This window comes from Bubalus bubalis, chromosome 6 (assembly GCF_019923935.1).
Source record: "Bubalus bubalis isolate 160015118507 breed Murrah chromosome 6, NDDB_SH_1, whole genome shotgun sequence".
Lineage (NCBI taxonomy): Eukaryota > Metazoa > Chordata > Mammalia > Artiodactyla > Bovidae > Bubalus > Bubalus bubalis.
This window is the reverse complement of record NC_059162.1, coordinates 66,627,354-66,649,751: the sequence shown is the minus strand read 5'-3', so window position 1 is coordinate 66,649,751 and position 22,398 is coordinate 66,627,354. Positions and strand designations below refer to the sequence as shown.

Here is a 22,398-nt window from a genome sequence, read left to right as displayed (position 1 = left end):
CCAAAACCACTACAATATTGTAAAGTAATTAGCTTCCAATTAAAATAAATAAATTAAAAAAAAAGATACATATGGAAAGTAGCATTTATTTCACTAAACTTAGAATGAATTTCATCAAATCTAACATAATCATTTTTCAAATTTCAACATTTCTAAAACTTGCTTACATCTTAAAATGAATAGTGTCTTAGAATGATAAAATATAGTATCATTTTATTTCTCTCTCTCTTTTTTTTTGGCCACATCATGTGGCATGTGGGATCGAATAGTTAGTTCTGTGACCAGGGATCACGTCTGGTCCACTTCCCTAGCAGTGGAAGCTCAAGAGTTTTTAACCACTGGACCGCTAGGGAAGTCCCCTATGTAATTTTATATAGGAGAGGATGTTACACAGATGTAATGTATGAGAGATACTACTTAGTGTTCACTGTGTTTAAGATATTAGTTAGGTCTTTTGTACATATAATGTCTCTAATCCTTAAAAGATTCTTCGAATTTTTATATTATCTCCAATTTATAGATCTGGTGGCTTTTTAATAGCTTATTTAACTTGTCTAAAATTGTGTATATTATATGAGATTTGAACTTGCTTTTCTTTGATCCCAAAACCTATGTTCTCTCTCTTTCTTTCTTTCTTTTCCTTTTTAGGATTACATGATTAAAAGAAAATTTGAAAAGTACAGAAAAGAATTAAAGAGAAAATAAAAATTACCAACAACCCCTCTATAAGTTTACTGGCTATACTTTACCTAGGTCTTTTATTTCTGCATACATCTCTCTGCTCCCCAGTCCCTCACTCCCCACCCCCACTGCTTTGTCCCCCTCATTTGAGATTACATTTGAGATTATAAAGTTGTATATTTTGAGCATTTTCTCTTTCATTAAAAATGCTTTGTAAATATAGAGGTGCTATAGTTTATTGAATATTTCCCTATTTTTGAGTTTTTGGGTTGTTTCAACAGTTCATTATGTAGATATATGTGTGTGTGTATGTGTGTGTATATATATATATTTGTCCAATTTTTATATATATATATATATATATATATATTTTATTCCTAGAGCTGAAAATATTAAGTCTAAGTATCTGGTATTTATTCTTTTATTTGTTTATGTTACCACACCATTTGGATGACATTTAAAAAGACCAGCAACAGGACATAGCAGCACCCACGGTGTATAAAACACTGTCTTAGGGATTTTATATTGTATATATTTGTAAATTCTTTAATCCTTACAATGATCCTAAACTAATGTTATTCTTTAAAATGTATTATTTAAATAGTTGGAGGCTTCCCTGGTAGCTCAGTGGTAAAGAATCTGCCTGCTGATGGAGGAGACGGGGGTTTGACCCCAGAGGGATCGGGAAGATTGCTTGGAGAAAGAAATGGCAATCCACTCCAGTATTCTTGTCTGGGAAATCCCATGGGCAGAGGAGCCTGGTGGGCTACAGTCCATGTGGTTGCAAAAGAGTCATTGTCTAAACAACATTCAGTTCAGTTGCTCAGTCGTGTCCGACTCTTTGCGACCCCATGAATCACAGCACGCCAGGCCTCCCTGTCCATCACCAACTCCCGGAGTTCACTCAGACTCATGTCCATCGAGTTGGTGATGCCATCCAGCCATCTCATCCTCTGTCGTCCCCTTCTCCTCCTGCCCCCAATCCCTCCCAGCATCAGGGTCTTTTCCAATGAGTCAACTCTTCGCATGAGGTGGCCAGAGTATTGGAGTTTCAGCTTCAGCATCAGTCCTTCCAATGAACACCCAGGACTGATCTCCTTTAGGATGGACTGGTTGGATCTCCTTGCAGTCCAAGGGACTCTCAGGAGTCTTCTCCAACATCACAGTTCAAAAGCATTAATTCTTCAGCACTCAGCTTTCTTCACAGTCCAACTCTCACATCCATACATGACCACTGGAAAAACCATAGCCCTGACTAGACGGACCTTTGTTGGCAAAGTAATATCTCTGCTTTTCAATATACTATCTAGGTTGGTCATAACTTTCCTTCCAAGGAGTAAGTGTCTTAATTTCATGGCTGCAGTCACCATCTGCAGTGATTTTGGAGCCCAGAAAAATAAAGTCTGACACTGTTTCCACTGTTTCCCCATCTATTTCCCATGAAGTGATGGGACCGGATCCCATGATCTTCGTTTTCTGAATGTTGAGCTTTAAGCCAACTTTTTCACTCTCCTCTTTCACTTTCATCAAGAGGCTTTTTATAGTTCCTCTTCACTTTCTGCCATAAGGGTGGTATCATCTGCATATCTGAGGTTATTGGTATTTTTCCCGGCAATCTTGATTCCGGCTTATGCTTCTTCCAGTCCACTGTTTCTCATGATGTACTCTGCATATAAGTTAAATAAACAGGGTGACAATATACAGCCTTGACATACTCCTTTTTCTTTTTGGAACCAGTCTGTTGTTCCATGTCCAGTTCTAACTGTTGCTTCCTGACCTGCATACAAATTTCTCAAGAGGCAGGTCAGGTGGTCTGGTATTCCCATTTCTTTCAGAATTTTCCACAGTTTATTGTGATCCACACAGTCAAAGGCTTTGGCATAGTCAGTAAAGCAGAAATAGATGTTTTTCTGGAACTCTTGCTTTTTCGATGATCCAGCGGATGTTGGCAATTTGATCTCTGGTTCCTCTGCCTTTTCTAAAACCAGCTTGAACATCTGAAAGTTCACGGTTCACGTACTGCTGAAGCCTGGCTTGGAGAATTTTGAGCATTACTTTACTAGCGTGTGAGATGAGTGATTTTGGAGCTTCCAAAATAAAGTCTGTCTCTGTTTCTATTGTTGCCTCATCTGTTTTCCATGAAGCAATGGGGCCGGATGCCATGATCTTAGTTTTCTGAATGATGAATTTTAAGGAAGCTTTTTCAATCTCCTCTTTCACTTTCATCAAGAGACTCTTTAGTTCTTCGCTTTCTGCAATAGGGGTGGTGTCTTCTGCATATCTGAGGTTGTTATTTCTCCTGGTAATCTTGATTCCAGCGCAATGCTATAATGAATAAGCTTGATATACATTAATTCACACAGTACATATATAGGATTAATTTTTAGGCTTTGTATTTTTGGGTTGAGGAGTAAATGTATTAAAGTTTGATAGATATTGCTAAATTTTCTCCCATAAGGGTAGTATTGTTTTACACTCCCCAAAGCTTTGGGATTTTTGCCAGTTATTTTTGTATGTTTTATCCAAACTAATTCTACTATACAACCTGCTTTTCAATCATAGGACTAATTTTCTGAGGCCATGACTATTGTCCACATTTTTCCATGGAATATTTTTTAAAATAGTATAAAGACCAAAGAACTAAATAGACATTTCTCCAAAGAAGACATACAGATGGCTAACAAACACATGAAAAGATGCTCAACACCACTCATTATCAGAGAAATGCAAATCAAAACCACTATGAGGTACCATTTCACACCAGTCAGAATGGCTGCGATCCAAAAGTCTACAAGTCATAAATGCTGGAGAGGGTGTGGAGAAAAGGGAACCCTCTTACACTGTTGGTGGGAATGCAAACTAGTACAGCCACTATGGAGAACAGTGTGGAGATTCCTTAAAAAACTGGAAATAGACCTGCCTTATGATCCAGCAATCCCACTGCTGGGCATACACACTGAGGAAACCAGAAGGGAAAGAGACACGAGTACCCCAATGTTCATCGCAGCACTGTTTATAATAGCCAGGACATGGAAGCAACCTAGATGTCCATCAGCAGATGAATGGATAAGAAAGCTATGGTACATATACACAATGGAGTATTATTCAGCCATTAAAAAGAATACATTTGAATCAGTTCTAATGAGGTGGATGAAACTGGAGCCTATTATACAGAGTGAAGTAAGCCAGAAAGAAAAACACCAATACAGTATACTAACGCATATATATGGAATTTAGAAAGATGGTAACAATAACTCTGTGTACGGGACAGCAAAAGAGACACTGAGGTATAGAACAGTCTTATGGACTCTGTGGGAGAGGGAGAGGGTGGGAAGATAAAAAAAAAAAAAAAAAAAATAGTATAAAGAATCATTGCAGATAAATTAAGGATTCATCCTTTACTCTCCAGTCATAGTATTGGGTATCCAAAACTCATTCCATGTTATGAAATGCACCAAGGTGGGTAAGCAGTCTACAGCCTATGGGCTAAATCAAGGCCACCACCTGTTTTTACAAGTAAAGTTTTATTGGAACACAGCCATGCTCATTTGTTAATATATTACGTGAAACTGTTTTTGTGCTACAACAGCAGAGTTAAGTGGTTGCAGTAGAGACCTGTATCTTCCCCAAGCCTAAGATAATTACTATCTGGCCTTTACAAAAAGTATTTTGGCCCTGTACTAAGAGAGCAGACTATGTTTTGAATAGCATCAAAGGACCAAGGAAAAGCTCAGAGTTATTGTGTAGACAGTTTGGTAGCTGTAGAATTATATTGATGTTTAATGGAAAAAGACATGTATGAAAATTTTTGTTCATTAGTTCAGCCTCCCAAAAGTGACAGTCCATCTTGGATGCCATTCAGTATAATTAATCGCATACTAAGATACGTCATCAGTGCGACTGAAGTAATTTTAGCACATGGTACATGGCGTGCATGGATGTAAACACATCTTCTGTGGTATGTTTTGATTCACATCCCAGTGCTCTGGAATTGTGTGATTTTTGGCAAGTTTCTTAACCTTTTTGAAAGCCAATTTGTGTCATCTATGAAAAGGAATGAAAAGCATGTTGTCTGGCATACAGAAAAGATGAGTGAACACCTCAATAAATGTGAGCTCCTGTTTTATTTTCTTGTGTATTTAAGGAATGATATATTTTCCAAATATTTTTTTCTTTCATTTGATAAATACATACTGTAAATAAAGTGCTCGTCTTTTGCTTCTGTGGTCTTTTTAAGGATTTCTTTGGTATGTTACTGTGTATCATACTAAGACAAGCAGACTGTTTTTTCAGTTGGAAACCACAGAGTGAAGTGGTAAGTAGTTTAGTTGGTTCTCCAGATTCAGGGTGTTAATCAGAAGAGTCTAACAATTAACTCAGCACTTTAAAATATTAATAAAAAATCTGTCTAAATGTAATGAATGTGGTATCCTGAATTGGTCCTTCAATAGAAAAAAGAACATTAGTGGAAAAACTGGTTAAATTAGAATAAAGTCTGTAGCTTAGATATTATTGTCCTAACGTTAATTTCTCAGTTTTGACAAGAGCACTATGGTTATGTAAGATGTTATTGTTAGAGAAAAACTGAGTGATATAAGAACTCTCTCTGCTGTCTTTGTATCTTCTCTGTAAACTCTAAAATTATTTCAAAATAAGGTGTTTGTTTAAAATTTTTTAATTAAAATAATAAGCACATTTTTGGAATGCATGCTATGTGTCAGATACCACTTTCAGCAACCCTTTGAAGAAGATGGTATTATTCTCTCTTGTCCAAAGGTCACAGTATGTGACATGTGATGTGTTCCAGTTATCAGAGAGATTGATTCAAACTATGTTTATTGAATATCTTTTGTTTCAGTTGATATAAAGTAGTAATTTCTGTCCTTATTGAGCTTAGAACTTTATAAGGTTCTTAGAGCTGCCCTTGTGCCCCACTACCCCACCGCAATTAAAAGGTGTGTAAGGTACTGTGTTAGAGGAATAGATCAATTTAGTTCTAGTTAGAAAAGTATGCTGAGTAGCAGGAAATAGGTTATTGGAGCAGGAAACTTGTGAGTGACTGACTGTTCTCTGTCTCCTGAGAACATTAGATGAGGGGGGGAGCTTGACAAGAACATTAAACAACAGCATCAGGTTATGGAGTAGGGAGGATTGTGGAATCTGAGCACGAGGAACAGTGTCTTATTCCTTTCTTGTTAGTCTCAGTGTTTGGCCTATAAGTTGGTGCTCAGTTCATGTTGAATGAATAGGACAGTATTAGGTTTTCATTTTCTCTGGAGTTAAGGAAATGGACTATATCACCTCAAAAAGCCCCTCAAGAGTTTGGGATTGTGAGATGCTGTATTTTCAGTTTTCTGGGTGATGATATAGGAAGTAATTGACTTCCCTGTGGGGAAAAAAAAGTAACAGAATAAATGGTAGGCAGGAGTAATAGAAACTTTCAGACCTTGTGTTACCTAGATTACTTCTGATAAAAATCTTTTCCTGGGAAATTTACCTTGTTTTTGTCTTGGAAAGGTTTCTTTTTTCATAAGATTAAGACTGTAAGTTGTAATGGATCTTTTATGCAAAAATAATAATATGTAAACAGAACTTGGATCTTAAAAGTGAATTGATTTATATTTGAATTCATATTAATAAAGCGTGTTATATTTCTGACAGTAGTTTTAATATTGTATTTATGTCTCCTAATGGTTCTCTAATTTCAGTGTCCTAGGATATAGCAGTGGCACCCCACTCCAGTACTCTTGCCTGGAAACACCCATGGCTGCAGGCCATGGGGTCGCTAAGAGTCGGACACGACTGAGCGACTTCACTTGCGCTTTTCACTTTCATGCGTTGGAGAAGGAGATGGCAACCCACTCCAGTATTCTTGCCTGGAGAATCCCAGGGACGGGGAGCTTGGTTGGCTGCCGTCTATGGGGTTGCATAGAGTCGGACACGACTGAAGCGACTTAGCAGCAGCAGCAGGATATAGCAGAACATGACCACTTAGCTGTGGCTGGGCCTGTGTTAATAGATTCTTTTTTTTTTTTTAACCACACCAGACAGCTTATGGGATCTCATAGTTTATGGGATTGAACTGCAGCCACAGTGTGAAAGTGCCGAATCCTAACCACTAGGCCACCAGGGAACTCCCAATAGATTATTTTCTTTAGTAGAGGTCTTAATTTTCTTATCTTACATCTGCTTATGCCATAAATATTAAAATTTGACCTAAGAAGCATTTTTTTGGAGGGCAGAATAATAAGATCATGGCAGTTTATAAAATATAATGAGAAGTAAGGTGTTCTTAATGACAGTGCTATTTTTAGAATTTATTTTATTATTGGATATTTAGCTTCCAAATTCCAGGAACTGTTTTCTTTTTTCCCCCCAAATCTCATTTGGTTGCCATGAACATTGGAGCTATGGTTCCAGAGGGAAAAACAGAGATGGAAAGAATCAAAAATTTGGCAGTACCTGTAGTGAAGACATTACTGAAGAGAATAATTCTTGTAAAGGGGAAAAAGGGTTTGTAAAGGGAAAAAAGCCTGGGACAGCACTGGAATGTTCTGATTTTTCATGATAGTTTTGGAAGACTTAAGTGGATTTGGAAGAAAAATAGAGTAAGAATAGTTTTAAATTTTTTGTTAGATCATAGTCCTTGAGGCCAAATTCGAATGGCAAATGGAAGTAAGTCATTTCTGGTATACAAAAAAAAATGAGCTTTTTTTTAACTTTATTTTTGGCTGTGCTGGGTCTTTGTTGCTGCAGAGGCTTTTCTCTAGCTGTGGGTGCAGGGCCTTGTCATTGCGGTGGCTTCTCTTATTGTGGAGCACAGGCTCTAGGGCCACAGACTTAGTAGTTGTGGCTCACAGGCCCTAGAGCACACAGGCTTCAGTACTCGTGTGTGGGCTCAGTAGTTGTAACTCTTGGGCTCTAGAGCACGGGCTCAGTTGTTGTGGTGCATGGGCTTAGTTGCTCCTTGGAATGCGAAATCTTCCTGGACCAGGGATTGAACCCGTGTCCTCGGCATTGGCAGGTGAATTCTTAACCCTGTACCACCAGGGAAATCCCAGTGTTCATGTCAGTCTTTCCTTGTAAATACCAGTCTTCTTAGTTTGGGGGCCATTAGATTACCCTCCAACTTCAGCATTCTGATGGATTAAAAAAAAATCGAGAATTTGGCATTTGGCTTTTTTGTAGTTGGAAGATTGAACTCTTTGTGATACTCTGTCTAGCTCTCATTATATCCCCAAAGCTATAGCTTTATTTTAAAGTTCTTTTGCATTTTAGGTGATTAATAGTGTTTGTCCTCCAAGAAAAAGATAATTACCACTTGCTCTTATGTTAGTACTTAGTTCATCCTTAACATTACTGTATTTATCACATTATACTGTAGTTATTTGTAATACATTATTTGTATATCTGTCTTTACTCTTAGCACACTGCTTGAGGAAAGCAAGATCTGTATCCTCTGGTGCTTCTTGATCAATGGGAGACATTTGATACATACTTACTTGTTTTTTGTGGCAAAAGCAAGTTTATTGAAGAAAGAACAGAAGGAACACCTCAAGGGAGGGGTGGCCAAGCAAGAGAGGCACTGGCTCATACACACTTACTGAATAGAATTATACCAAGATTTTAATTTTCATTTTCATAACACAGTCCTGGTATATTATAAAATGCTGAGTAAATGTTTGTTGATTAATTCGTGAATAAAAAGGCTTATTCAAATGACTGGTGGCTCAGTGTTAAAGAGTCTGCCTGCCAATGCAGGAGATGTGGGCTCAATCTGTGGGTCAGGAAGATCCTCTTGAGTAGGACATGGCAACTGACTTCAGTATTCTTGCCTGGGAAATTCCATGGACAGAGGAGCCCGGGAGGTTGCAGTCCATGGGGTCTCAGAGTCAGATATGACTGAGCATCTGAACAACAACAAATGATATTTATAAATTGAGTTAATTTATGTTTTCCCAGATTTCCAGATAGTTTGGGAAAAATCAGTTCATTTTAAGATGGCCAATGGAAATTTGCTGTATGGCTTGGAACTGAAATGGGGGCTCTGTAACAATCTAGAGGGGTGGGAAAGGGTGGGAGGTGGGAGGGAAGTTCAAGAGGGAGGGGACATATGTATACCTATGGCTAATTCATGTTGATGTATGGTAGAAATCAAACCAATATTGTCAGGCAATTATCCTCCAGTTAAAAATAAATAGAAAAAAATTGGTTCATTTTAAAAGTCTGATTAAATCATTCCTGCAGTGATTCCTACTGTTATTCAGATAGAAGATTGAGTTGCATGAATTAATCATTAGTTGTTTAACAGATATTAATGGAATTGAATTATTTTGTGCTCCTGATGACTTTTTGATTTTTAGTGTTTAGCTGAGAACTTTAGAGTAGTGGATGATAAACTACTACATTTTTTTAGTATGTTTTTGAAATTCATTTGGGCTAGCTGTCATTGAAAGAGTGAAATAATGTTATCTTGGAAGTATTTAGAACTATATTAGCTTCAGAGTAATTTTAGTCTTTTTGTAGGTTTTAAGCAAGCAAATAATCACCCTGACTGCATCTTTTCTAGATCAAATTTTCGCCAGTAGCTAAAAAGTTATTCATGGTAACTGCAGTGAGCGCTGTATCTGTAATTTTTCTGGCCCATCACTTTAAAAGAAGACGTGGAAAAAAGAAAGGAAAAATATTACCATGGGAACCAGAGCACCTCATACTTGAATGCACTAAAAGAGCAGCATCAGACAAAGGTATGTAGAAATAGCTGAATTAAGTCTACAAAGGAAGTTTTATATGTACACCATTGCAGTAGAGTAATTTGTACATGTACTGCACTGTACAGTACAGTACAGTGCAGTAATTTCAGCATTTTAGTTTCTGAAATTTCCTTGCTTAATATATAGCAGAAAATTGGATTAAATATTTACTGAGCATGGCCCTGCCCGTCAGAACAACTTGCCCCTCAGTCAGTTTCAGTTTGCCCCTCAGGCTCTCCGATCAGGAAGCTTCTATAAGCCTCTTACCCTTCTCCATCAGAGGGCAGACAGAATGAAAACCACAATCACAGAAAAGTAACCAAACTGATCACATGGATCACAGCCTTGTCTAACTCAATGAAACTATGAGCCATGCTGTGTAGGGTCACCCAAGATGGATGGGTCTTGGTGAAGAGTTCTGACAAAATGTGGTCCACTGGAGAAAGGAATGGCAAACCACTTCTGTATTCTTGCCTTGAGAATCCCACGAATAGTATGAAAAGGCAAAAAGATAGGACACTGAAAGATGAACTCCCCAGGTCAGTAGGTGCCCAATATGCTACTGGAGAACAGTGGAGAAATAACTCCAGAAAGAATGAAGAGATGGAGCCAAAGCAAAAACAATAACCAGTAGTGGATGTGAGGAGAAGGCAATGGCAACCCACTCCAGTACTCTTGCCTGGAAAATCCCTTGGACGGAGGAGCCTGGTAGGTTGCGGTCAATGGAGTCGCGAAGAGTCAGACACGACTGAGCGACTTCACTTTCACTTTTCACTTTCATGCATTGGAGAAGGAAATGGCAACCCATTCCAGTGTTCTTGCCTGGAGAATCCCAGGGACAGCGGAGCCTGGTGGGCTGCCGTCTATGGGGTCACACAGAGTCGGACACAATTGAAGCAACTTAGCAGCAGCAGCAGTGCATGTGACTGTTGATGGAAGTAAAGTCTGGTGCTGTAAAGAGCAATACTGCATAGGAACCTCAAAAGTTAGGTCCATGAATCAAGGCAAATTGGAAGTGCTCAAACAGGAGATGGCAAGACTGAACATTGACATGTTAGGAATCAGTGAACTAAAATGGACTGGAATGGGTGAATTTAACTCAGATGACCGTTATATCTACTACTGTGGACAAGAATCCCTAAGAAGAAATGGAGTAGCCATCATAGTCAACAAAAGAGTCCGAAATGCAGTACTTTGATGCAATCTCAAAAGCAACGGAATGATCTCTGTTTGTTTCCAAGGCAAACCATTCAGTATCACAGTAATCCAAGTCTATGCCCCAACCAGTAATGCTGAGAAGCTGAACTTGAACAGTTCTATGAAGACCTACAAGACCTTCTAGAACTAACACCCAAAAAAGATGTCCTTTTCATTATAGGGGACTGGAATGCAAAAGTAGGAAGTCAAGAAATACCTGGAATACAGGCAAATTTGGCCTTGGAGTACAAAAGGAACAAAGGCTAACAGAGTTTGCCAAGAGAACGCACTGGTGATAGCAAACATCCTCTTCCAACAACACAAGAGAAGACTCTACACATGGACATCACCAGATAATTAATACCAAAATCAGATTGATTATATTCTTTGCAGCCAAAGATGGAGAAGCTCTATATAGTCAGCAGAAACAAGACTGGGAGCTGACTGTGGCTCAGATCATGAACTCCTTATTGCCAAATTCAGACTTAAATTGAAGAAAGTAGGAAAAACCACTAGACATTCAAGGATGACCTAAATCAAATCCCTTACGATTCTACAGTGGAAGTGATAAATAGATTCAAGGGATTAGATCTGATAGACAGAGTGCCTGAAGAAATATGGATGGAGGTTTGGGACGTTGTACAGAAGGCAGTGATCAAGACCATCCCCAAGAAAAAGAAGTGCAAAAAGGCAAAATGGCTGTCTGAGGAGGCCTTACAAATAGCTGGAAAAGAAGAGAAACTAAAGGCAAAAGAGAAAAGGAAAGATACACCCATTGGAATGCAGAGTTCCAAAGAATAGCAAGGAGAGATAAGAAAGCCTTCCTCAGTGATTAATACAAAGAAATAGAGGAAAGCCAAAGAACGGGAAAGACTAGCTGCTGCTGCTGCTGCTGCTAAGTCGCTTCAGTCGTGTCCAACATGCGACCCCATAGACGGCAGCCCGCCAGACTCCCCCGTCCCTGGGATTCTCCAGGCAAGAACACTGGAATGGGTTGCCATTTCCTTCGCCAATGCATGAAAGTGAAAAGTGAAAGGGAAGTCGCTCAGTCGTGACCGACTCTTAGTGATCCCATGGACTGCAGCCCACCAGGCTCTTCCATCCATGGGAGTTTCCAAGCAAGAGTACTGGAGTGGGGTGCCATTGCCTTCTCCGGGGAAAGACTAGAGATCTCCTTAAGAGAATTAGAGATACCAAGGAAACATCATGCAGATTGGCACAATAAAGGACAGAAATGGTATGGACCTAACAGAAGCAAAAGATATTAGGAAGAGGTGGCAAGAATACACAGAAGAACTATACAAAAAAGACCTTCATGACCCAGATAACCACAGTGGTGTGATCATTCACCTAGAGACAGACATCTTTAAATGCAAAGTCAAGTGGGCCATAGGAAGCATCACTATGAAAAAACCTAGTGGAGGTGATGGAATTCCAATTGAGCTATTTCAGATCCTAAAAGATGATGCTGCATAAGTGCTGCACTCATTATGCCAGCAAATTTGGAAAACTCAGCAATGGTCACAGGACTGGAAAATGTCAGTTTTCAGTCCAATCCCAAAGAAAGGCAATGCCAAAGAATGTTCAAAATACTGCACAATTGTACTCATCTCACAGACTAACAAAGTAATGCTCAAAATTCTCCAAGCCAGACTTCAACAGTACATGAACCGTGAACTTCCAGATGTTCAAGCTGGATTTAGAAAATGCAGAGGAACCAGAGATCAAATTGCCTACATTTGTTGGATCATCGAGAAAGCAAGAGAGTTCCAGAAAAACATCTACTTCTTTATTGACTATGTCAAAGCCTTTAACTGTGTGGATCACAACAAACTTTGGAAAATTCTGAAAGAGATGGGAATACCAGACCACCTGACCTGTCTCCTGAGAAATCTGTATGCAGGTCAAGAAGCAACAGTTAGAATTGGACATGGAACAACAGTCTGGTTCCAAATCAGGAAGTAGTACGTCAAGGCTGTATATTGTCACCCTGCTTATTTAACTTATATGCAGAGTACATCATGCGAAATGCCAGCCTGGATGAAGCACAAACTGGAATCAAGATTGCTGGGAGAATTATCAATAACCTCAGTTATGCAGATTATACCACCGTTATTGCAGAAAGGGAAGAAGAACTAAAGAGCCTCTAGATGAAAGTGAAAGAGGAGAGTGAAAGAGTTGGCTAAAACTCAGTGTTCAGAACACTAAGATCATGGCATCTAGTCCCATCACTTCATGGAAAATAAATGGGGAAATAATGGAAACAGTGAGAGACTTTATCTTTTCGGGCTCCAAAATCACTTCAGATGGTGACTGCAGCCATGAAATTAAAAGATGCTTGCTCTTTGGATGAGAAGCTATGACCAACCTAGACCGCATATTAAAAAACAGAGATGTTACTTTGCCAACAAAGGTCCGTCTAGTCAAAGCTATGGTTTTTCCAATAGTCATGTGTGGATGTGAGAGTTGGACTACAAAGAAAGCTGAGCACTGAAGAATTGATGCTTTCGAACTGTGATGTTGGCGAAGACTCTTGAGAGTCCCTTGGACTGCAAGGAGATCCAACCAGTCTATCCTAAAGGAAATCCGTCCTGAATATTCATTGGAAGGACTGATGCTGAAGCTGAAACTCCAATACTTTGGCCACCTGATGCGAAGAATGGACTTATTTGAAAACATGTGGATGCTGGCAAAGATTGAAGGGTGGAGGAGAAGAGGATGACAGAGGATGAGATGGTTGGATGGCATCACTGACTTGATGGACATGAGTTTGAGCAAGCTCTGGGAGTTGGTGATGGATGGGGAATCCTGGCCTGCTGCAGTTCCTGGGGTCGTAAAGGGCTGGACATGACTGAGCGACTGAGTATATAACTCACAGTTAATATAGATTCATTTTAGACATCCTAGATAATACAGATAAGCATCAATAAAAAATGAAAATCGCTTGAAATTCTGCTACCCAGAAATAACTACTGATAATATTTTGGCATATATATAGTCATTTATATTTGCATTTAAATACATTGAGACATAAAATTTTTATTATATACAAATAAATGATTTATATACTTTAAGTAAAATTCATACCTCTTGTAGCCTTTTAATATTTAATATTATGGGGGCTTCCCTGGTAGTCCAGTGGTTAAGAATCTGCCTGCCAATGCAGAGGACATAGGTTTGATCCCCAGTCTGGAAAGGTTCCACAAGCTGTGGACCAACTACGCTCAGCAAGTTTTGACCACATGTGCCCAGAAGTCCATGCTCTCCAAAAGAGAAGCCACCACAATGAGAAACCTGTGCACTGCAACTAGAGAAAGCCTGTGCGCAGCAACGAAGACCCAGAGCAGCCAAAAATCAATCAATCAATCTTAAAAAAATATATAATATTATGTAAGAATGTTTTTAAATGTCAATAGATGTATCTCTATGCTATCATTTTTAAATATATACTTAGTGTACAAATGTGCTTTACTTTTTTAACCAGTTCCCTATTGTATTCTTTAGGTTATTTTTCTTCGCATATACTTATCTGATTATTTTCTAAGTTTATACAGTTCTAAAAGTAGACTTGCTGGCCTTTAAAAAAATCTGTGTTTTTTTTTAAAGATATGGTGCTGCTGCTGCTGCTAAGTCACGTCAGTCGTGTCTGACTCTGTGCGAAGATATGGTACATATTATCAAATTGTATCAACTGAAATAATTTCTTGAGCATGCTGGATTTATTCTTTAAATTTTAAATTATTTTTTATTTGTTAATTTATTGTATGCTCTTGTGATTTGTTGGTGTAGCAAATAATGAAAGACTGTTTTGTGCCAAGTGTTGTTAACATTTTACAACAATAATGATGCCTTTCAGGTTCAGTCCCTGTGTTGGGAAGAACCACTGGAGAAGGGAATGGCAACCCACTCCAGTATTCTTGCCTGAAATATCCCATGGATGGAGGAGCCTGGCAGGCCTCAGTTCATGAAGTTGCGAAGAGTCGGACATGACTGAGCGATAAACACACACTTACTGAGGTTTTTATTAGATCTTAGGTGCAGTGTGAACATGCTGTATATTCACTGTGTTAAAATAACCTTTATAACAATCCTATGAATTAGGACTATAATCCTATTGAGATATGGAAAAGTTAAGTGACTTGCTCGAGTTCATATAACTAGTAAGTGCCAGGATTTGATTTGAGAAGTTTAACTGCTGTATTAAGATAAACTAAGACACAGCATCTGCCTAAGATGAATGGATAGATGATTAGGGGAGACAGATGTATAAAAGACTAAGATAATGTGATATGGATAAAGTTTTGGTATAATTCAGGAAAAAATATAAGAAGTGCTTATATTTTGTTAAATTTATAATTTGAAGGTTCATAGTTGCCGATATTTTTATACTGATTGTACAGTAGGCCATTCAGATACCACCTTAATTAATTAGATGCGTGTTTTAATCTTCATTTCAGAAGCAGTGTTAAAAATGTTATTTAGAAATGTAGATTTTAATAATGGTATGATATATTTAATAATTTACACAATGAGGGGAATTGTATTTTAAAATGAGCCCTCTGAATGAATATATAAACTTTGAAATTTTATCTGAAATTTATCATAGGGGTTATTAGTACTTTTAATATATTTGTTTGGTAGGTTCAAGTTGTTCCAGTAGCAGACAGAATTTGACATTATCTTTAAGTTCTGCCAAAGACAAAGGATCTCAGTCTTGTAACTATGGAGGACTCTTCAGTAAGTGCTCGGGTTCTGCACAGAGTTTAGCCTCTGTAAGTAAACATTTTATTAATTTTTTCTTTTAATTTTAATTGTATATCTATCATTATATATTGATTTAAATGTCATACAAGTAGATAGCTTTTAGTATGGAGAGACGGAGAAGGCAATGGCACCCCACTCCAGTACTCTTGTTTGGAAAATCCCATGGACGGAGGAGCCTGTTAGGCTGCAATCCGTGGGGTCGCTGGGAGTCGGACACGACTGAGCGACTTCACTTTCACTTTTCACTTTCATGCATTGGAGAAGGAAATGGCAACCCACTCCAGTGTTCTTGCCTGGAGAATCCCAGGGACGGGGGAGCCTGGTGGGCTGCCGTCTATGGGGTCGCACAGAGTCGGACACGACTGAAGTGACTAAGCATAGCATAGCATTAGCATGGAGAGAACCTTAAGAAATCTGGTTGATCCTGTTTCCTTCAGACAAGTAAAATTACCTTTTTGTGAAATATTCAGCTAGCTTGGTTCCAGGTTTTTTTGAGTCAGGTAATGTGATCCTATGGGGTCCTGTGAGGATGGTGTTGGTATGGAAGTGTTGCTTCAAAGCTAGGTATTCTACAAAAAGCTAGAAGATGCAGCCAAACGTGGTACTAGATTACAAAAACTGCTTGATGAACCTGCTTATGTAACAGTATTTGGCTTGCTGAAGCCAAGTATGGAGTCTTTACCTCTTCCTTTATACCATTAACATAGTATTGATTGACAGGTGAAGAGTAAAGTTAATGTTTATTTAAATATAATATAGTTTAAAAGTTACTTTACAGAACAGGTAGGATATGCACTTGCTACTAAATAATGTACATGAAAAATGTGCTCCTAATCTTCTCAATTCCCCTCCTTAGAGATGAACACTGACAGTTTCTTATGTGTGTTCCAGGGAGAATATGCCTCTAACATCATGTATATTCATTTAAAAAATAGTTTAATAGAATACTGTAATCTGTTCATACCTTGCTTCTGTATTTTATTGGAACATATACCTGCTCCTTTCTTAAATGCCTAAAAATATGTCACATTTTAAAGGCTCTTCTGTTGTGCTGTGCTGTGTTGTACTTAGTCACTCAGTGATGTCTGACTCTTTGCGGCCCCTTGGACTGTAGCCCACCAGGTTCCTCTGTCCGTGGGAGGAACATTTAGATCAAAGACATGCCCTTTCAATTCCTCTGGGAAACTGAGTAGGATAATGAAGTATATGCCCTTTCTATAATCTGGACCTCCTCTGTGTCAGAGAGGTACCTCTCTTAAATTTTCTGAACTGAAAATTGAAGCTGTTCTTGACTAGAGAAAAGGAGTTTTATGATAACAGTATAGATAATTAGTCTTTAGAATCACTTTGCCATCCATGCCTTTGCTGACCTACTTACTTACTCCGCTGTTAGGACTGTGAACCTAGATTTCTGCCTCTTAATGAGTGCCTGAGTGAGAGTCATGACAACAGGAGTAGAAAAGGAGGGGACAGGGTCCACAAGACTTGATAACTAGATATGAGAGGTGTGGGAAGAGAAGTTAAAGATGACTTCTTGTTATCTAGTTTGAGAAGTTATGGAGATAAAAGTAATTTTACTGAACTTGGGAGGAGTTTTTGTTTTGGGAAGATGGAAAGCTCTTTTTTCATATTATCAGTTTGAGATGCCAGCAGAAGAGCCATGTGGAGTCACCAAATAGGCAGGTGGAAATGTGAGCTTAGATTTCTCAAAAGAGGGCAGAACTGAAGTTCAGGATTTGGGAGTCTTTGCAAAGAAGTGACAAATGATTGGCTCAGCAGACCTTGCTAGAGAAGTAAAGATGATAGAGGCTTTTCGATTTTCATTATTACAGCAGAAAATCAACATTGTAATAAGTTCTGAAAGGAAAGTAAGCTAGTTACCTCAAATCAAAGTAGGTGTGGGTAAAATTTATAAGTAAATACTTAATGACAGTAAACTATAAAAATAGGTGCTTGATTTTTGATGGAAATAAATTCCCTGGTGGCTCAGTGGTAAAGACTCTGCCTACAGTGCAGGAGATGCAGAGATGTCGGTTTGATCCCTGAGTTGGGAAGATCCCCTGGAGAGGGAAATGGCAACCCTCCAGTATCCTTGCCTGAAAAATCCCATGGACAGAGGAGCCTGGCGGGCTACAGTCTTTGGAGTCAGAAAAGAGTTGGATGTGACTTAGCAACTAAACAACAACAACCGGTTTATGTTAAAAATATTGTTCAACATGTATAATTTTGAGCAAATAAGCGTTCAGAGTACTTAGGGTCTTCTGAATTCTAAGTTTGATTGCATATAATCAGATTTATTTCTTCAGGTAGAAATCCCATGGGTTGTTTTACCAGGATTAGGATTTATGTAAATAATTTATAAATATAAAAGAACACAAAATACTGTTATAAAAGAGATTTTGAAGTAACTTCTGTCCATCCAATTTTAGGTCCAGAGTGTCAATTCTTGTCATAGCTGTGCTTGTGGCAATTCTAATTCCTGGGACAAAGCAGATGAAGATGATATTAAACTTGTTAATATTCCTGTGACGACTCCTGAGAACTTATATTTGATGGGTAGGAATAACATAATAATGGTTTAAGATACTGTACTCATATGTAATGTGAAAATGAAGAATGATGGATTGTTCTAAGGGAAGCAACTGTAATTCTAAAATGTTCTCATATCTGTTGACTCCAGTCTACATAACATAACATGTTGTATTAGTTTTCTGAGGCTGCTATAGAAACTACCACAAACTTAGTGGCTTAAAACGATAGAAATATACTCTTTTGGAGTTCTGGAGGCCTGAAGTCTGAAATCATTATCACGGACTGAAATCAAGGTGTCATTTGGGCCATGTTCCCTCTGGAGTCTTGGAGGAGAATTCAACCGGTGCCTCTTGCAGCTTCTGATGCCACTTTAGGCTTGTGGCCACATGACTCCAACCCTTGCCTTCCTCTTCATTGTGTGTTTCAGATCTCCCTCTGCCTCTCTGTTATGAGGATGGTTGTGATTGGATCTAGAGCCCATCAGATAATATAGGGTAATCTCCCCATGTTAAGATTCTTAATCACACCCACAAAGACTATCTTATATGGTAACATTTACAAGTTCCAGGTACTAGGAACCATCTTTGGGTGGTCATTATTCAGTCTGTTACACTCACCTAACCTCATCTATTGACTTCTATCTAACGAATCAATCAAAATGCACTGAAAGTAGCCTTTTATCTAGCTATCATTTGTATTCTTCCTATATCTAGGAAGGATTTTACATAGAAGGGGGCCTCTGTTTACAGCTAGAACATAAGAATGTCTAGAAAGTTTCACTGGAACCCAGGAAGAGAACCAGAGTCCTTAATACTGAATCAGACTCAAATGCTTTTTCAAATCCTTGCCTGTGTTCCTCTGTACTCTATTTCAGGCTATATTCCTTTTAAGGGAAATGCATGCTAACTAAAAAAGAAAACCAAAAAAGTCTTGTAGTCCTAGCCAGTGAGCAGTAAGGGGGTGATGAGTTGGCAGAAGGACTGTGTGCTTTCCTCACACTCTGGAATCAATCATTAAAGATGCTGCTGTTGTACACTGGGTACTCCTGCCCTTGGCGAAGGATGTAAGAGTAGTTCTTCTGCTACCTTTTCCGAAGTTTCCAAGAATTAAGCTCACTGTGCTTCTAGATTTAACTATGCCTAGTAAACCTACTTTGGCCACTTCACAAGAATATTGAGAGAGTTGAAGAGAAATAGAGCAAGCTAGAGAAGCTGTAGGGAGTCTCAGTGTCATAGAATTAGGATTGGTAGGAAATACTGTTTCAGTTCTATTACAGAATTGCTGATATGTGACAGTTGGGCCATGTTCTGCAGTGAGGTGAGACACAGAACTTCCTGAGAGGCACCTTTTCTCTTTGGGCATCTCTGGCGTTAAATAATTCTTCCTTCTATTTGGCCAAAATAATTGGAGGGCCAGAGAGGGGATGGAGTGAGAAAAGGATGAAGGAATGAGAATTACATAGTTTAGAAAAGTTAAGTCTTTTAAGTGTATAAATTTTTTTAGAAGGAAGATCCAGGCAATGATTCTTTGCTACAGAAAATGAAATAAAGGAAAAACCTACATTTCATTCACAGAACATTTTATTTGTTTAGAGTAGTAGATTCTATAGATAACAGAAGAAATGATTTTTGAGGACAGGTGTTCTGTTAACTTCTGGAGAAGGGAATGGCAACCCACTCCAGTATTTTTGCCTGGATAATCCTTATGGACAGAGGAACCTGGCGAGCTGCAGTCCATGGGGTCGAAAGAGTCAGACACGACTGAGTGATTAACACACATTCTCTTAACTACCATATCTTAAAAACATCTTGAGAATGACTTGGCCAGATTCTTAAGCAGCTTTTAAAGATCTTTTACTTTTATATGTCTAGAGAAATTGAGCTTTTGAAATATTTTGGTTTTGTTTGAGGTACATAATTATTTTGGTAAGCTTTTTTTTTTTTTAATTTGAAGAAAAAGAGGCACATAATCACTTATTTTTTCCACAAAAGCTTTCTGTAAGCAGAGATATGAAATTCCTACTCCAACTGTAACCTTTTATGGGTTCTTCTTGTTTATTTTTAAATCTGGTCCAGCACTTTATCCATCCAAGTCAGCAAGTTGGTGTCATAGTGGATTAAGACACCTTTTGGTGGAAAAAAGATAGAAAAGACATTATTCTAGACTTCTGTGCTATTATTTTTCTTCTTAGCTTTGCTTTCTTCTTCTGAAAGCCTCTTATAAACCTTATAGTTTGTTCTCAACCTGTTTTTCTATTTGCCTATCAGTTTTTAACTTAGAGGGATATTTTGAAAGATAGTTCTGTGACTATAAAAATTAGCTATTATTGTTGGGACTTTTGATGAATTTATGATATTGTTTTGGAAAAATTCTAATTACTGTATGCATTTGACTTACTAGTTTTTAGAAAGGAAAAACACATCAGTCATTTCTCCCTGATTGTTGGTTGACTGGAACTGTAGACCTAGAATATATTAGGATATTAAGATTCTACTAAGAAGGACTTCTGGTGGTTAAGACTCGACACTCCACTGCAGGGGGTGTGAGTTTGATCCCTGGTCGGGGAATTAAGATCCCATAAGCCGCCATGCCAAAAAAAATAAATAAAATTGTTCTGTTCTTAATTTTTAGGTATGGAATTGTTTGAAGAGGCATTGCGTCGATGGGAACAAGCTCTAACCTTTCGAAATAGACAGGCTGAAGATGAAGCCTGTGGTTCCATTAAATTGGGTGCAGGAGATGCTATTGCAGAAGAAAGTGTAGATGTAAGGGTGACTTATTTGGAAGTGGTCTTCATAATATTGGAAAAATTTAACTATTTTTAATGTTGATTCAGTGTCCTTGATTTCTGTGGCATTTAACAGAACTTTTTATGTTTTTCTCTTTTGGGATTTGTGTAGGGATATTTCTCACTGGGCTCTTCCTGTTCAGTTAGCTGTTAAATCTCAAATTTGCAATTCATCATTTCATGATTTTCCAAGAATATATAGAATTAAGCAGATATGATTTCTGAAGGAATTTTTTAACCTCTGCTTTGTGCTTTGGATTGAATTAAGTGCCATTATATTCATATAGTCATGTAGAGCTAGACTATTATTTATTGATTATTGTCTAGGCTAATGATTTTCAAAGTTGAGCATGCATCACGAGCCTCTGAAAGGCTTATTAAAAAACAGACTTGGGGGCCCCACCTCCAGAGTTTCTAATTCACTGCTACTTTGTACTTCTAACAAGTTCCCAGGTAATACTGATGCTCCTGATTAGGGACCTTACATTGAGAACCCCTGATCTAGTCCAACTCAATTATACAGAGTAGGAAATGGAGGTGACTCCATGCGAGGCACAGCCAGAACCCAGGCCCCCTGACTTCTATCGCAGTATTCTCACCACCCAACCAGTAGTTTTTTAAATAACATTCCTCACTTTTCTTTCATTTAAAAGTGGAAAATGTGTAGAATTTTAACATTAACATCTAATGCTTGCTGTGTGTATGTGTTCTCTCCTTGTAGGATATTATTAGTACTGAATTTATCCATAAACTTGAATCTCTGTTGCAAAGAGCATATCGTCTCCAAGAGGAGTTTGAAGCTACCTTGGGGGCATCTGATCCTAATTCCCTTGTTAATGATACTGGTAAGGTGGTTATTTTATGTGGTTTTTATGGAATGTGTCATTTTATTCTTTTATATTCTTGAAATCATTCACTAAAGTGTATTAATATGGTTACTACTTTTTAGAAAACAGCCAAGAGATAAACAGTTCTATCATATTTATTGGTTTTTCTCCTTTCAGTTTAACTTTGCAAGTGAGCTTACTGATACAAATTCAAGCACTTACCACAGATAGGATTGTAACATTATTTTAAAATTACATTCCAAGTGAAAGAATCCCAGTTAAAGGTTGGAGGGTGGAAAAAAATAATAATATGAGAGGGAGACACACTACCTCAGAAATGGTCATGTAGCTCATGACTTACATTTAAAGTATTTTAAGTAATTCTATTTCTTGTCCCTGTTTCAGTTGCAGGCTACATTTTGATGTAAGTAGTCAATACATACATTATCATATACCATTACATTTGTTTCCTACTTTAAAGAGAAAAGAACTTTGAATAGACTTCTTAAGTGAAGTCTTCTAAGGAGGAATGATTAAAACTGCTTCTGGGAGTAGTCGTTAGGATTCTGGGCTTTCACTGTGATGGCCCAGGTTCAATCCCCGTCAAGGAACTGAAGGCTGCCCAGAGCAGCTGAAAAAAAAACAGAGAGAGACAGAATGAGAAAAAAAAAATTGCTTCCTTGACTTACTGTCTTAAAAAATTTTTCATTACACTTGAGTGTTTTTTAATAGTTTCTCTGCTTTTGGTATAGGTATAAGATTTTTGACATATAGAGATTATTGGCCAGAAAAAAAAAAGATAATATTCATGTCAACAAATAGAATTTATCAAAGCTTTCTTTATATATATATAGGT

The 22,398-nt window shown here is 38.0% G+C and overlaps 1 protein-coding gene across 4 annotated transcripts in view; it reads left to right on the top strand.

Moving 5' to 3' along the window:
• The window catches only part of MIGA1 (mitoguardin 1), an 85,265-nt gene that overhangs the window by 5,583 nt on the left and 57,284 nt on the right, over positions 1-22,398 (top strand). For all 4 annotated transcript variants that reach the window (XM_025288415.2, XM_006068428.3, XM_044944825.1 and 1 more), the window contains 5 exons: positions 9,251-9,428; positions 15,273-15,403; positions 17,825-17,951; positions 20,559-20,692; positions 21,437-21,560. In XM_025288415.2, coding sequence (XP_025144200.2) covers positions 9,251-9,428; positions 15,273-15,403; positions 17,825-17,951; positions 20,559-20,692; positions 21,437-21,560 — 694 coding nt within the window. The remainder of the gene's footprint in view (positions 1-9,250; positions 9,429-15,272; positions 15,404-17,824; positions 17,952-20,558; positions 20,693-21,436; positions 21,561-22,398) is intronic.